The 17,664-nt window shown below is 42.9% G+C and overlaps 1 protein-coding gene across 10 annotated transcripts in view; it reads right to left on the bottom strand.

The window, feature by feature from the left end:
- The window catches only part of LOC6738429 (RNA-binding protein Musashi homolog Rbp6), a 175,273-nt gene that overhangs the window by 95,078 nt on the left and 62,531 nt on the right, over nt 1–17,664 (bottom strand). For all 10 annotated transcript variants that reach the window (XM_016169359.3, XM_016169357.3, XM_016169354.3 and 7 more), the window contains exons 5-6: nt 4,124–4,208; nt 1,947–1,988 (exon numbers count right to left, since the gene is read on the bottom strand). In XM_016169359.3, coding sequence (XP_016032277.1) covers nt 1,947–1,988; nt 4,124–4,208 — 127 coding nt within the window. The remainder of the gene's footprint in view (nt 1–1,946; nt 1,989–4,123; nt 4,209–17,664) is intronic.

Consider the following 17,664-nt stretch of genomic DNA (forward strand, 5'->3'; position numbering starts at 1 on the left):
TTTATGTTTTTAAACGCCTTTTAATATGCGAGAGGATATTCGCGCGTAGCACCAGATCCCCTGCGAAACACAAAGCCACTCGCAAATGCCGCATAGCCAACGTCCTAGCCACGCCTCCGTGCGCCCCTTTTTCTCCTTGTCTCCTTAAAGCCTTAAACCACCAACCCTGCACCCCTAACATCCTTTTGGCTCCTTGCTTTCTTGTGGCTGTCTACTTCTTGGTAACGCCGCGCAAATCCAGTGAGAATGCGTTTAAAAAAATATTATAATAATAACATTACGTAAATAATTGTTGGCTGCTGTTCGGGGGGGGCGAGGTGTTCGCTGGTTGGGGGGCGGGAGTGGGGCTGGTAATTTCTGGGGGGGCGTTTGGTGTTTGGGAGGCACGCGCCTCTGGAATAGCAACGGAAATCAGCTGCGTGTTGATAAGCACGCATATAGCTCCAAGGAAAGTTGCTGCCAACCGAAGGATCTTGAGGGTTGGGTGGCAGGAAACAGGAGGCTCTGCCTTCGACTTCGTTTCCTTGTACTATGTTTGTATGTATGTGTGGCTGTGAATGTATTTTGAGCAAGTGTGTGTGTGCGTGCCATTTGCGTGCGTATTTTTGGTGTGCTTTGCGGTTTGTCGTTCAGCCGAATCGGTAAAAAGTTACCCAGCTAAACAAGCCGAACAGGAGTATATACCCTAATGGTAAGGAAGCTTTTCAGAAATACGTTTTAAGGACATTACCTTTAAGGATTGCCTAAGGATTCAAGAAGAAAGCAGGCTATGCTTCAAAAATTTGCATATATAGTTTAGGAGGTTTTCTATATGACAATTATTCAATTATGATCAGAAGATATTAATATACATATTTTAGTGTTAATTCTTATAGTTTTTTCTTAAAATATGTGTTTAAATAACTTAAAATTTATTGGCAATAGCATTGGTTTATTTCCGTGCTTAATAGTTCATAATTATCCACGTTTTAAAAACAAGCATACTATACTACTATTCCGCTATCATTTACTTTTAAACCCATAAAGATACTTGTAAAAAGGGTATATATCAGCATAGAGGAGGCCAGTAAGAAAAAAAAACAGAGGCACATTTGTAACGCGCTGTCTAACCGGTACAAAATGTGCGTGTGGCAAGCGAAGAAAGAGAGGGGGAATCGGCGTTGGAAAGAGAGGGGTGAATGCGATGGCTGCAGACAGCAGCAGTTCGCAATGGTTCCTCCTTGTTGCCTTCGCTTTTTTGCCGAAATTCTGTTGTCATCATCACTTTAAGAGAGCTGGTGTTAAGGTGGCATTGTGGGTGGCACAAGTGGGTGGGCGGTAGGTGTTGCCTGGTGGGTGGGTGGTTGCAGGAAGCCAGAGCAACCGACGCCTGTCACACACAAAGTTATCTTCGCCTCGACTTGGCAGGCCCGTTGTTGTTGTCATCTTCCGTTTTTAATTTCATCTGCCATTTACTGCTACTTATGACACATCCTTTTGCCAGCCCACCTCGAACCACACACACCGAAAACCACGAAACCGGCTGACAATTTTTGGGGATGCTTTTCCTGGTTTGCTGATTTTCATTTTTTTCCTGTGCACTTTTATACCCTTTTTAGAGAGTTCTTTGGTCCAACAGGCCATAAAGAAAGGACACATAGCACTAGGCCAATACTTTATATTTTACGACTGAAAGTCGAGTTTACTTTGGGCAAAATTAGCCAGCTGCTGCCCAACTGGAAATTACTAGTGGTTACTTTGTTATAAAAATTAATTTGAACCAAGAAGAAAGAGCACAAGTATCAAACTTTAAAAAAAAAAAATTATGAATATTTTCTAAGGCTTTCTAGAAAGTGCTGGAAGTCCTTGGTCTTTAGAGTAAGTCTTCTTCATTTAGAGTATACATTTTGGGTGGCTTATTTCTTATATTATATATATAAATTTTTCTGTTTTTTTCTGGAACTTACCTTGGGATGTGCACGGCGCGGAAAAGCTACTTTCGGATCGACCTGCGTGGGAAATAGAGAAAAAAAACAGAGAAAAACATAGAGTGAGTCCTGGGAAGATTCGAAGGAAATCGTATGCTTAATGACATTTAAATGAAAAGAACATTGCGCACAACTCTTCATATTAATAGCCGCGCATAAATCTTGCATAAGCCTGCACTGCACATTAAATGAAATTGCCCCAAGGGGAGTGGGTGGTGTTGGTGGTTATGCTGGTGTTGGTGTGGGTGGTGACATGGTGGGTGGTGTCTGCTAGTGACTTCAAGCTGAGCACGCACGAATTAACGCGTAACAAATTGCTCGGCCAGCGGGCGTAAGGAGAAAAAAAAAAACGAGCAGCTTCTACCCAATAAGCAGCGTCATTAAAAATAATTAAAAATCATAAAAATTCAATTTTAAGCATTTTTTTTGCCTCGTGTCTATCCTTCGGGCGTTCAGCCACAGCTGAATCCTCCTGATTTTACCGCTCGGCCGTCCGAGCTGTGGCTTTCATATTAGTGCAAGGACGCAGCGCGACTTGACAGCTGAAATAAAAAATCAGGGAGCGAGGGTGGCACTAAATCCCGTCATCTGAAGTGCTGCTGTTGCATTTATCCGGGTATCTTAAGCCAATGAAGGAGCCGCAGCGAGGAAGCAACGCAATATCCTCTGGCGGTAGCAATTCGCACAAACATATTCTACGTTTTGTATGTATGTATGTGTGCGGAAAATCTGTCACAGGATAGGCAGGACATGCGGCTGTTCTTGTTGCTGCCGTTGTGTTTGCCATTTGCCGTTTGCCGTGTTGATTTCCTGTGTGCAGGACGAAAAACAAGAGCAGCCGCATGGCGGGAAATTGATTTTTAGATTAAAATTAAAACTAATCAGCGCTGAGTGGCGAACGTTTCGGTTTCGGAGGATGTCGATGCTTTTGCCTTTTTGAAATACATCAGGCCGAAAAACCGTAACGAAATGAAATGAATTCGTTTCGTTTCGTTTTGCCTCGCTGTTCAGCGAAACGGAAACACGAAAATCCCTGACCAGCCGAAAGTCAGGAAGACGTGTATATGGCGGCTATATACATAGATAGATATAAACATTACACGTTTCACTCGCACATAAATGCAGTTCCAGTTGCGAAACAAACAAAAACCCCTGTTAGCGGCTCAAAAAAAAAAAACAAAATGCCACATAAATGCTGGCTGCGCATTTTATTTACAGTTGGCAGGCATAAAAGGATGATCGGATGGACATCGGACCGAAGGACTAGCTGCAAACAGTGCAGCTCCACTCAATTAGGCTAATGCCAACGCGGCGTATGCGTAATGCGTGCGGAATATCATTACAACGAGCCTTCACTGTGCTCCGCTCCGGCTAATCAAATGCGATTTCCACCTCTATACAGAATGCGGAAGGAAGCCACTTTCGGAAATGTATTTATGCAGAGAAATGAACAGAATCAGCGTTTGCCGAAGCTGATTAATTAAATGGATAAAATAGAGAATCGAACGGTGATGCACGGACCTCGAATTCTACAGCACAGATCCTAGAGATCAGATCCTATATCCTGAAGAATAAGGCCCGAAGCTAGCTATTAAGTGTGCCTTTTATGGTAGTATCCCTAGCTTTTGATACTTCCGTTTTAATACATTTATGGTTTGGAATGGTATAGGATGTGATAGTTCTGATTGCTAAGTTTAGAGGAGTTTCAATCTATGTTTTCTCCTGTCTAAAAATATTTAAATATTTACTAAAAAATGGCACACAACTGCCTTGTTAAGTGTCCCAAAAAGGTAAAAATCATCAAGAGCGCAGCTAGAAAAAATTAACCATTGCAGCTCATTTGATGTTCATCGCGCCTGTCATATCAGCTAATTAAAAATTGTTTGGCGTTTGGGCCATGATTTCTTTTTTTTTTTGGAAACTTTTGTATGCCTATACTTTTTTTTTGCCCATACTGTTATGCTTTGACTTTCTAATTGCTGTCAATAGAGGGTATGGGGAAATATTGGGTCTATGGGCATGGGAACGATGCTTTTGAACAAATATTTAACATAGTTAAAGTGGAGTTTTGTTTTCTGTTTGGGGAAATGGGTGAAAAGAAAAAAAGGGCGAAAAAAAAGAAAGCGAAAAGCGAAGAGTTCGTGTGTAACATTTACCTTTTTGCCATCCAGCTCGTGTGTGCCTTGGGTGAGTACCTTATCTACGCTATTTGGATCGCTGAATGTGACAAAGCCGAAGCCTCTGCAAGTAGATTTGGAAGGAGATGTAAACAGGAGACGGTTAGCGAGAAGTTCTGCAAATATTTACCCAAGCCAGGAGCCAAAGTAACTGAACCTGAACCAGACCCAGCCCGAGAATCAGAAAAACAGAAAGAGACACAGGAGCCATGGCCAAAGTTGAACCTGCCATCGTCAGTTTAGCACGTGCGCCAATTAGGCGCTCAAATTACATCAAAATATTGCCAGGAAGGAGTGGCAAATGAGCAGTCTAAGGCCCCGTGCCCCATGCCCCATGCCCCAGTGCCACCATACTCCATCCACGAATGCCCCCTTTTCGAACTGTTCGAAGGCAGACGCTTACAAGCCATTACGTAAAGAGCGCCGTCTCTTTCCGCGCTCGCACGCCCCGTCTCTTTCTGTTTCTTTCGTTCGTGTTGTGATAAACTTATTCTTGTTAAATATTTAATTAAAATGCTTATTATCTCGCACTGCATTTTAATGAGTCTCCCATGCCGGGCCAACGGAACGAGACAGCCAAAGACAACAAACCAGCTCAGAGATTTTGGGCTGTGGTGGCATCCCCCTTTCAATCCACCCCCAGCCATCCCCCCGCAACCCCCTTGCAACCCAGCCTGTGTGCACGTTTATGTTTATTTGAGTTTTGCCACTTGGCAGCAACGCTTAACGACGCTTCGTCTCCACGCTGCGCAACTCACAACTTCTTCTTTTAGCCCGGCCCAGTCACATGCTCGTATTTGTCTTGCTCTTTTAAGCCCACCAGTGGCTGGCACCACCCATCAACCACCACCACCCACCATTCCAAGTTAGCCACCCAATCTGCACCACCAGCCCACTCAATCCGAGCTCAACTAGAACCGCAAGCACAGACAGTAATTAACGACGATTTTATTGCAATTGTGGCAATTGTTACGGTCCTGATTCCCTTCAGTTTGGCCCAGAAACCAGGAGCACCCGCCCAGTTAACGTTTTCAGGTCCAAATGGTCAGCATTAGAGTTAACTTACCCATCTGCCATACATATATGTATGCTTCGAATTCGGGAGTGACATGGTTAGTATGGAAATGCTTGATTAAACTAAGAGCTCATTAATAAATAATCTACTTCCAGAAAAGAAGAGTTTGATATTGTAAATATTTAAGCCAACTTTTCTTGAAAAATTAAGTCTTAGAACTTGGCTTCTTGTTTAGTTGCAATTACAATGGTAATTATATTAATTTTCATAGCTTTTAACCTGTGCGAAAATTGTAGAGTAAAACTGTCTGACTTTCATTTAATAAGTGGCATTTTAATGGCTTGGTGTCAGAACAGTTTTACTTTATATTCTGCCCTGACCTTGCGATAAATCATAGAAACTAAATATACGGTATTTATAATAATTAACTAGCTAAAAGCTACATTCTGTCCATACTGGCGTAATAATTACAGAGCAATTAGAGTGTACAGCTGGTACTATACTAAACGGAGCCACTAAGGCTAGTTGATTGCAAAATGTTTTCAATGGGAAATAAATCCTGTGCAAGTATATATGTATATAAAATGGAAATTCTTCTCTCGAAACATTCAATGAAATTTAATCATTATTGTATGCAAGCAAATTAAAGGCAACAATTTTATTCATTGAGATTTGAAGACATCAATAAACTTGATTTGAATAATGCTTGCGTGTCCTAGAGCTCATTTTCATTCCCCTTCCACAAGTTCGACACACTCCATTCGCATAGGTGGTTAACCCATCTCAACCCTTTTTTGATCCACTTTTGACATACAGTTTTATTGTTTGCGTTTTTCCATACAATTTACTTGTCAGTTAAATCATTTGTAATTGAAAGTTAAACAGATAATGCGGACGTGTAATTGTTTCATTGAAATTTTATTGCTTACTGGAGGGCAATTATTTATAAGCAAGGATTAAACCAGAGCTTGCGTGTACTAAATTTAATTCGGAAAGTATCCTCTGTGGGGATGAGCCCTACAATTCATAATCCTTACAAAATGTTTGCTGCTTTCCATTTGACATTCTTTCGGCCAGATCGCATCGGTGTTTTGCCATAGAAATTGCTATTCAACAACGATGCCAACAAACAATGGCTTGTTGCAAATTTATAAAAACAATTTGCATATGGAAAAGGATTGCCCGGCCTGTTGTGTCTTTGATTTTCCCCACTTTTCCACTTTCCCACTGCCACCCAACTGCCACACATCTCCCCATCTACGTGCCATGGATAAGTCATTATTTGTGTGCTTGTTGTCCTGGTATTGGCTTTCTGGATTCTCGTACAGCTGGCACGGTCTGGTACATATTAAATAAACATTTTATCGTATTTATAGACGAACAATTTGTGCAATGTGCAATTTGCGAAAAAGAGGCCTGCACCTATTAATATTGATTTAAATGGGCGATTTGGGGGGTGGCAAACTTGGAGTGGCTTCGGTAGGCGTAACTTCAATCCAATGTTCAAGTGGGTCACACAAAATTGCAGAACAAAAGCAGGAGGAGGCCGAGTGCCACAAAGTTGAGGACAGAGATTGTTGCAATTTCTGGGGTGACGACGACACGGGCGGCGGCGCTGGCAGGGGAGCTCAAAGTGAAAAGCCACAAATTTAAAAGGCAAAACTCAAAAATAATGTGTCTCCTGTGTGCAATTTACTCACAAATTCAGATTCAATTTATGCAACTCGAGGCAGAACGGCATCCGCACGACAGACAGAGTCAGCGATAGCCGCAGAGCGGGACAGCAATAGAGCCAGAATGGTGGAGCGCTCAGGATAACAACAGAATGTGTGCAGGCAACAACAATGGCAACATACACACACAAACACACACGGAAATGCACAGAGAAAAAAGAGGGACTCAAACTGGGATGTGATTTGAAAATTATTTTCTTAAAAAGAGTTCAGGAATTAATTTTATGATGTTAATGTAGAATATATTTATGAAAATTACGAAACAGAGATAGAAGTGTTCTTTACTATCGTAAACAATTTACTTTATTATAAGACTAATGATTGATTAATGATTAATTTAGAATATAATTTAAAGTTTCCTCTATTTATTGCCGTGTGTGAACTTAGACAACGAAGAAGAAACTAGGCAACAACAAGGGCAAAAGCAGAGACATGCAGCCTCCGACAAGAAAAGAGGGTTTTGTGGCGGGGTTGCCGAGTGGGCGGTGGGTGGTGGGTGGTGCCACCAAACGCCGCACCACCCACCACCCCCCACTCCCGGTGAACATGCAACTTGGGTTGCTTGTTGAATTTTATAAAGCCGTTTCAGAATGCTAATGAGCGCACGCACACAAGCTGCCAGCAGCCAAGGATGATGCTGTGCGATGCTAGTCCGGAAAAAAAGGGGGCGGGTGGGGGGCCAGGTGCGACAGGTGAGCGCAAGGAAAAGGGGGCGTGGCAATCATGTAACACATACAAACACCGCAGACACGTACGAAAACAGGGCCAAAAGGAGCAGGGGGGGCATTCGAGAGCGAAATAAAAGTGTTATTTGAATTGGCATGGCAGAGCTTGAGAAACTTTGTCGAAGATCCTTGTTGCTGCTGCTCCAGAGCTTACGCACAATTTAGCAAAACAACTTGCATGTATTTAGCCCGTAGTAGTAGATACTCATACCTGTGCAAGAATGTGGATAGTTTACCCGAAGGATGCTGGCGGCGGGGGCGGCGGGGGAATAAAGGAGCCATCCTGGCCAACTCAGAGTGTCTGCAGTTAAGTTGGCGGTTGGCTTGTGGCTGGCGTCTTGGATTACCGTAAATAATCTAACTAAATGAGTTACCAAAACGGTCAAAGTTCACATCAAGGTGTTGTCTCGCACACGTGTGTGTGTGTGTGAGAGTCTATGTGTGTGTGCATTTGGGTGTGCGTGTGTGTTTGTAAGGGGAGCAGATAACAATATTAGAAGTCCTAGCATATGTCCAGTGATCAGGTGCAGGGCGATGATGAGGACATTCCGCCCCCAGGCAATTGCCGAAACTGTAACCGAAAGCTCATTTAAAGGCAAATGACGGCTGAAGGGTTGGATTTCGGTGTGGACAGGGTAAATGGAATCCGGGATATCCAGGCCAAAGATTAGTTGAAATTGAGTAAGGTTCAACTGCACTAAATGGAAATATTTGTCAAAGGGATTATGGGTTTTTCAAACACACGACACAAAACCTATTTAAATGAATATTTAGAAAAATAAATGGCAAATCGATTTGCACAAATTTAAACGTAGATGCTGCCCTTCTTATCTCATTCATGTATTATATTTAAAAAAAAATTATAATACCTAAATTCACATATATATCTCTGGCTAGTAAGTTATAATTTTCTGTGAATTTACGTTTTAGTATTTAACAATTGGCCCTAAATCGTAATTTATATATTTTCATTGACTTGAATATTGACCAATGAAAACTAATAAATTAACTTTTATATTCTTATACACTTTCAATTGACCAATTTGTGTGATTTTGTGCGACGTGCAGCACTTTGTATGCACGGTAAATGGAAAACGTTGGTTGTGTGCACCTGCAGGATATGGAAATCCAATGACCCCACCACAAGCCAACCCACTTTCTTATATCTCTTAATTGCCTCAACCTGAACTGACCTCAGTGCCAGACAGAATGACAAACTACTGTGAATTGCTCTTGAAGTCAGCGGAAGTAAGAAAACAATTGTCTCTGTGTCTCCGACATCCACATCCCCATTCTCCGCCCCCTTTTTGAACCGCCCATGCTGACGCCTCCAGTTAACGCCGCCCATTCTCTGCGGTTCAGTTTTCCTTCGGTATTGTTAATATACAAGTTGCAGTCAAGGCTGGAAATGGAGGCGAACATTATTTTGTCTATGCGCTGCTAAAAAGCAAAGAAGCCGCAAGCCATGTCCTCAACCTTAGAGCTGCAAAGAGGCGCGGGGCGCAATTTCACTGAAATGTGGGTGAGTGGGATTCAACGAAAGTAGCTGACGGCTAACAAAACTTTCAATCCGAGGAGGTAGGCAACGCATATTCAAATGACTTTTTCGTGTAAAAATTTCGAAACAACAAAACAAAAGCGCCCCGAACGAACAATTGCGAAAAGGAATGCAACTTAAGACGACACTGGAGTGCCCGGCGGGGTGGGGCGCACAAGGGGGCAAGGTGGCAAGGACCAGGGGGCGTGGCAGGATGAAGAGGCCATTTCAGAGGCAGTGAGGCTGGAGCTGCAAGAGAGCCGGCTCTTCTAAGTCCCGGCTACAGCGAAACGTCAAATCCCGAGCGCACTAACAAGCACTTGCAGGCGGACCAAGACGCCGCCTTTGTGCGGTTCGTTCTGGCCAAATGTTTTGCCGGTCGAATACCCTCGGCCATGAAATTAACAATCTGAATTTTAGGTATAAAATTATGGAGAATTTTTCAATTTTATCCGTACTCTCTTTACAGAAAAAACGTAATGGTTAAGCAATAGAATACATTTAAAGGCAGTAAATATGGTAATAATGATGTTAAACAAAAGGAAATAAATTTAATTATATATATTTATATCAATAAATTAACTGAATGCAATGCAATAAAGTTTTTATTTGGCATTTTTATGCTTTTGCAACATATGGTATCACTTGTGTTTTTGCTTAGCATTTTTAATAGATATCTACATTTGTTGGAGTTTTACCCACTTCTCTTCTAAAAGCAACCATTCTTTTTTAAACCACGATACATTTATTAATAACTTTATGCTTTAAGCCCTCTTTACCCATTTTGGCCTAAGAATCAAGTAGTTTATTCCAAATCCGCAGCCATACAGTTTGGATTTCATCTCGGAACACCTCTCATCGCGGAAGTGCGTGGCATCTTGCATTCGATCCGATGGAGGCATTCTTTGCTGTATTTTTTTTCTTAGCCACCCCCCTTGGTGGCAACCCCGCCCGCCCCCTCTCCGGCTGACTGCTGTCGTGTGAAGTGGGGCCGCGTGCATGAAACTTTCACAAGTGGCTTCCTGCCTTGGCTCGCCTCGCACTTTATAAGCCTACACAAGCCGGGCGGAGGGCTCTGCTCTTTCGAGGGGAGCCAAATTGGGTTGTCAGGGGGCTGGGGCTGTCCATGGGGGTAAGGACAAAGTAGAGGCGCCGCCCACGCCCATTTTGCACGTTTTTATGCCTTTGTCTTTGTTTCGTTTCGTTTTGTGTCGTGTCGTTTTCCTGGGCACAAAAATGCATCCTTGAACACGCACACTTAACTGGGCCTGCGTGAGTGGCAACCTCTTGCCACCCACACTACCCACCCCCCTCGGACGCCATGGACCCACCGCCTCTTCAATGCAGACAGAAAAAAATATTTACCAAATTTGGCAGTGCTCCAAAATAAAAGCATTTCTTTAGGAACTTACTTTAAAGTTCTAAGATCACTCCTTCATCCCATATGGAATTTGAGTTCCATTGATTTTTGAATTACTTTTATAAATCTTATAACACAAACTAATTGTTTATATTGAACTATTAACATTTCCCAAATATTTCCCAAGTCTAATAGTGTATTGGAAGGATTTGAAATTCTTAAGAAAGGCTTTTCTTTGGTAAAAGTTATTTTTCTATTATGGGTTTATTTTGTAATACTACTACTACGAAGTGAATATTTGAATAACAGGACATTTTGTTATGAAGCTGACTCTTTAATGATAAATCAATTTTAATTATTTGTATAGTCTGGTATATTGTGAACATGAGACTAACTAATAACTAACTTATAATAACTAAATGGTAAATAAATGTTTGTAACAATTAATACTCCCATATTTTCTCCGAATGCATTTTTTTTGTGTCCTGTTTTCCTTTCTAGCTGGCTGAGGCTACTCAAGCCCGGCATGGAGACATTTAAGACGACTATGTCGCCACCCCGTCAACGACGTCGAGTCCACCTCGAGTTGTGTGTGTGCGTGCCCTTGCGTTGATGTAAAGCCCCCAACCACTTGGTCCTCTGCAGCAGCGACCCCACTTCGAGGAGCCCATCCCCCCAGCTTGCTATCTGTGCGTGGGTCTTGGGTAATTTTATTAATCCAGACACAGGAGCAAGGCGATGGCGCGGTGTCCCGAAAAGGGGTTTTTCCACCAACATTTCGGCTAAATATTTAAATGGCCTGGCCATTATGAAAATTTATCGATTTAGTGACAGTTTAAGGACACACATTATGGCCGGCCATTTGTTATGTTTTTATGGTTTCGTCGTATGCCTGCTGCTAATGTCAATTTTTGAGTGTCGTTGCCACATTAAATTCTGCGGCAGCTGGCTAACAAAAAGTCTCGAGTCGGTGCAGAAAGGTGACTTTATTTTATAATTCATTTTATCATTATGATGTAAGAGTGCGGTGCGCAAAGCAATTACAAGGGAGTGAGTGATTAGGGGAGTCTGTGGGGATCATAAAAATATTCCCTCCTTTATGCTCCAACACATTTTTCGGGAGGCTGAGCGTTTCTTTTCATACAAATACAAACATAAAATGCGCATAAAAATGCTCGCGCGAGGGGGGCGGGGAAAAGCGCATGAAATAATCAACAGTAACAGTAACAATGGCGGGGAAAAGTGTAATTCTGGAGCTGGAGCAAAGCTGCCACTCGAGTTGACAACATCCAAATGTGCGTGCACTGGAAATAAAGGATACTTCCAGACCAATACAGCTCTTAATTAAGATTTAGGTTCTTTGCTATTGAAATCAGTTTTAAAAACTATAGTATATATTAAGTAACTCTAATGAATATAGTCATTATTGTCAGAAAATTCATTTAATATGTCGATTTAGCGCACATAGTCCTTGCACTTGTGATATGCTATTGATATGAGTAAGTGGTCACGATCTTGGCTCAGTTTTCTCCACTATCCCGGCCAAAGATCCTTGAAGGATAATGAAAAGTATAATCAACGTTTTTGCCGTGTGCGTGTGTGTGTGAGTGACGTCTCAACCAGCTTGGCCGATGACTGGGATGTCCTAATGGTCTTTTGCCTCCTGTAACTGACTGATGTTTGGCACACACACTGCCACACACTCACACTCACACTCGTCCAGCGACGCCATAATTAATGATGAAAAATTGCTACCCACACACACACACATACTCGTGCACACACACACACAGGCGGACACTCAGCATATGCAGCAGCAGGATGAAAAGAGAGCGAGGGATGGGTGAAAATATAAAGCCATTTGGTTTTGTACGATGGAAATTAACATGAAAAGGGCAAAGCGCAGCTGCCATTCGCGTTTGGCCGAATATGTGAGATCGGTCCAGAATATGCCACCCCCAATACTCCCTTCCCACTTCCACTTCCCAGTTACCCAAGTCCCCAAAAACGCGCACATGCAAGTGGTCAATGCCAGAAGGTCGCCGGAAAACAGGAAAAAAAAAACACCACCCCCACTGGAACACATAAAGTGGCGCACTAAAGCTGCGAGCTCGGCAAAGTGATTAAATTGAGTTAATTATGTCCACCGAGAGTGAGTGAGCGAGTGAGTGTGTTAGAGCAAGACAAATACGAGTTTGAAGTTGTACATAAATTATTACAAGGATATTAAATGCGGCGCACAAAACGGGGGAATTACCCGAGTATTAAGTGCATATTATCAAAGGCCGTTAAATGTGGCAAATAAAACATTTCGCCTGCGTGAAATTGCTTTAATCAACCCTTAATCTTCATTTACAAAACACACTTTGTCTTTGTTAAGTCTTCACAAAGTTCCTTTTTTTCCATTTGCTACCAAAAATATTTCTCATTTAAAAAAGCATTTGGCCATTATGTAGTGAGTTGCCATTTCGATTGGGCCAAGTCGCGGCAATTTGCCTTACGAAATCGAACTTCTATCAAAGTTTATCAAAGCCAAAACATTTAATGGTTGTGCAAAATGCTTGCAACATTTTTTTGTTCAGCTTATCCCTTTGGACCAGCCCGCTTTTTATTTGTGTATGTTTTTATATTTCGCAGGAGTTTGTGTGTGTGTGTGGTGGCCCGGCTCTTATCTAAAAACCCGTTAAATTTATTATGCAACATTGCGCGCGGGTGGAAAATGCGATTTCTCATTCGATACAGATTCAGGTAAACATTCGCCGTGTGTGTCCGGCAAATAAATAAAAGCGAGCATTTTCTGCTGGCGCGTGTAGCGCCAAATAAAAACAGTAAAACATTAACAAGCGGCGGCGAAAAAAATTTAACTTAATTGCCAAACACACACACACACACACAAACAAAGACACACACACACGCACACAAAAGGGTGTTGCGTTGTTGCTGTGGTTGTGTTTTCCGCGGGCGCTTTTCCCGGTGGGTGGGGTCGGAAAATGGGGGCGGACCTTTCTGCTGTTGGCGTGCGTGCGCCGTGCGATATAATTTATGTTTCAATAACTTTCGAAACTCATTGAAAAGTCGCTTATGTTTGCTTCAATGGCAGCAGCAGCAGCAACAAAAACAGCAACAGCAACACAAGAAGAATGCTAAAAGTACAACAATAAATTGTTTGGATTTACTTATGCGCAGGAGGGGGTGGCGAAGTGGGTGGCTGGGTCGCTGGGTGGCGAGCTTTCCTTAGCCATTTCCCACTTCCCCACTTTACTCAATTTTTTACTTTTGCTGCACTTGAGCGACCCCGCTTTGTCTTCTCGCCCGCAAGAAGAAAATTCCCGCTCAACTTGCGAAAGTTTTTCGCTATTTTCCCTCTCATTCTTTTTCTGTGAATGTGTTTTGTTTGCCATTTGCTTTCATTTTCGAGTTCAATTCTTGAACTCGACCGCCGAAGTGGGAAGACGTTTTTACCGAGCTCCGCACAAAATCGGTTGTTTTGAGTGAAGTGAACGCCAAAAAAAGTAAACTAAATAAAAAATCCGAAAGCGAAAGAGACGCTCTATGCGATGCAAGATCGCTTAATTATTTAGTGATTTGTTATCTTAAATTATAAAACTATGAGTCAGAACGACACTCGCGCTCAGCGACAGCGCGAGCAAGACGAACGTCGGCTCTCAATTCAACGCAACAACGCGTACTTCTCCTACGTCTCACCGACAATCCCAAACGCAGACATCGAGCGGTCAATAACCCATAGCCCAAAAAACCTTATTCTACCAACAAATCAAGAAAGAGCGCGCTCCTGCTCCCCCGCTCTCCTAGCTCCGACAGAAGCCCCGCTACCTCCGCTACCTCCAACAACAACAGCTGGAGACAGACCGACAGCCCGCTCTACCTCGTTATCGGCTGCACCCGCTCACGCTCTGACTGAGTCAGCGAAAGCAAAAACGCAAGCAATAAACGGTACTGCTGCACTACCAACAAAACTAAACGAAAACGTAAACAAAAAAGCTGGGTCGACCTGGCAAACTGGAATGGACCGCTACATTACAATAAAGCGAAAGCTCAGCCCGGAAAAATCAGATCTGGAAAACAAGCCGAAAAATACACGCGACAATTCTACCTTGATCAAAAATGTAGCCCCTGCAAATACCAACAGATTTGCCTTGCTGGTAGATACCGCTGAGGACGTGCCGCTGGGATCCGTTGATATCGAACCGAAGAAAACAAAACCTCCGCCAATATACATCCGCGAGAAGAGCACAAGCGGTTTTGTAAATACTTTGATTGGCCTTATTGGAAAAGATAGCTTTCATATAATTCCCCTCGTAAGAGGTACTATCAATGAAACCAAACTTCAGACGAAAACGGAGGACAACTACAGAAAAGTCACAAACTATTTTACCGCACAAAAAATAGGCTTCTACACCTACCAGCTTAAAAGCAGCAAGGGTCTGCAAGTAGTCCTGAAGGGCATTGAGTCTGATGTTACGCCCGAAGAGATAACTGAGGCGCTAAAGGAAAAGGGATTTTACGCCAAAAGCGTGTTCAATATCAAAAACAGAAACAGGCAACCCCAACCACTCTTCAAGATTGAGCTTGAACCAGAAAACAAGCCTCTTAGAAAAAACGAGGTTCACCCAATTTACAAACTCCAGCTCCTTCTGCACCGTAGGATCACGGTAGAAGAGCCGCACAAACGTATCGCTCCTGTACAATGTACAAACTGCCAAGAGTACGGCCACACAAGGTCGTATTGTACACTTCGCCCGGTGTGCGTAGTCTGTGGAGATCTCCACGACTCCAAACAGTGTCAAACTAACAAAAAAAATGCATGTGAGAAAAAATGCAATAACTGTGGGGGCAATCACACAGCAAACTACAGAGGCTGTCCAATCTACAAAGAGCTGAAAACCCGTCTTCACAAAAGAATGAACACGGCGCGGGCACACCAAGGAACAGCTACGCTGATACCATCAGAGACAAATCCTGAAGTAATTTTCTCGAAAGCAGCAAGTTTCGCTCCCTGGCCTACATCCAACACTAACAAGACAACATTTGCAAACGTTTTAAAATCAGGTATGACGCCTCCAACCCAAAATTCCCGAACTCCACATGAAGTGTACACAAAATTAGACACACAACAAAACTATAGCCCAGCTGCGCAGCAGGAAACAAAAACTGAAGCTATGATCCAAGCCTTACAACAGAGCATGATGGAATTTATGACATTCATGAAGACCACCATCCAAGACATGATGCGTAATCAAAACCTTTTAATACAAATGCTTGTAGCCCAACAAAACAAATAAACAATGGCTACCTTACGCATAGCTACGTGGAACGCCAATGGCGTCTCACAGCGCAAACTTGAGCTAGCTCAATTCCTACATGAGAAGCATATCGACGTTATGCTTCTTTCGGAAACTCATCTCACAAGCAAATACAATTTCCAAATAAGAGACTACCATTTCTACGGTACAAATCATCCCGACGGAAAAGCACACGGTGGCACCGCCATACTCATAAGGAACCGTATGAAGCACCACTTTTACAAAGAATTTGCGGAAAATCATCTTCAGGCCACATCCATCAACATTCAGCTGGAAGACAACACTCTCCTTACACTAGCGGCCGTATACTGCCCCCCCCGTTTCACAGTATTAGAAGATCAATTCCTGGATTTCTTCCAAGCACTAGGGCCACACTTCATTGCAGCAGGCGACTACAACGCTAAACACACTCACTGGGGATCGCGACTTGTGAACCCAAAAGGAAAACAGCTTTATAAGACTATAATTAAAGCCACTAATAAACTCGACCATGTTTCCCCCGGGAGTCCTACATACTGGCCATCAGACCTCAATAAGCTGCCTGACCTGATAGACTTCGCAGTTACGAAAAATATTTCCCGCAGTTTGGTTAAAGCTGAATGTCTGCCGGATCTGTCATCTGACCACTCGCCTGTACTAATTCACCTCCGCCGGCACGCAGAAAACGTTAAACCACCATCCAGACTGACTTCCCACAAAACAAACTGGCTCAGGTATAAAAAATATATAAGTTCACATATTGAGCTAAACCCAAAACTCAATACTGAATCTGATATAGAGAGCTGCACGTGTGCATTGCAATCCATCCTTACTGCAGCAGCTCTTACTGCAACGCCCAAAATAACAAATAATACAATTAATTCAAAAAAGACCAACGTACAAATCGAGCAACTCGTCCACGTAAAACGACGCTTACGCAGAGAATGGCAATCCTCCAGATCCCCAACTGCAAAACAAAAGCTAAAAGTAGCCACACGGAAACTGGCCAACGCTCTGAAACAAGAAGAGGACGACGATCAGCGCCGATACATAGAGCAACTCACACCAACAGGCACAAAACAAAAGTCACTGTGGCGAGCCCTCTCAACTCTTCGCCCACCGACTGAAACCGTTTTGCCGATAAGGAATTCCTCAGGTGGCTGGGCCCGTAGTGATGAAGACAGAGCCACCACATTTGCCGCTCACCTACAAAATGTGTTCACGCCAAACCAGGCTACTAGCACATTCGCGCTACCGTCCTATCCCGTAAACTGCCACCAGCAACACACCCCAATTGTGTTTCGCCCTAAAGAAGTAACTAAAATAATCAAAGACAATCTCAGCCCGAAAAAATCCCCCGGCTGCGACCTTATAACACCGGAAATGATCATCCAGCTGCCACATTCTGCAGTTCGCTACATAACCAAGCTCTTTAATGCCATCACCAAACTTGGTTACTTTCCACAACGATGGAAGAGGTCGATTATCATAATGATTCCAAAGCCTGGTAAGAACCACACAGTCGCTTCATCTTACAGACCAATAAGTCTACTCTCATGTATTTCGAAACTATTTGAAAAATGCCTGCTGATCCGACTTAATCAACATCTGATATACCACAATATAATCCCAGCCCACCAATTTGGATTTCGCGAAAGCCATGGAACCATTGAACAGGTGAATCGTATTACAACGGAAATAAGAACTGCATTTGAATATCGCGAATACTGTACAGCAGTATTTTTAGACGTATCCCAAGCATTCGACAGAGTCTGGCTCGACGGCCTAATGTTTAAAATTAAAACATCCCTACCCGAAAGCACACACAAACTTCTAAAGTCTTACCT

Source organism: Drosophila simulans, chromosome 3L, assembly GCF_016746395.2.
Source record: "Drosophila simulans strain w501 chromosome 3L, Prin_Dsim_3.1, whole genome shotgun sequence".
Lineage (NCBI taxonomy): Eukaryota > Metazoa > Arthropoda > Insecta > Diptera > Drosophilidae > Drosophila > Drosophila simulans.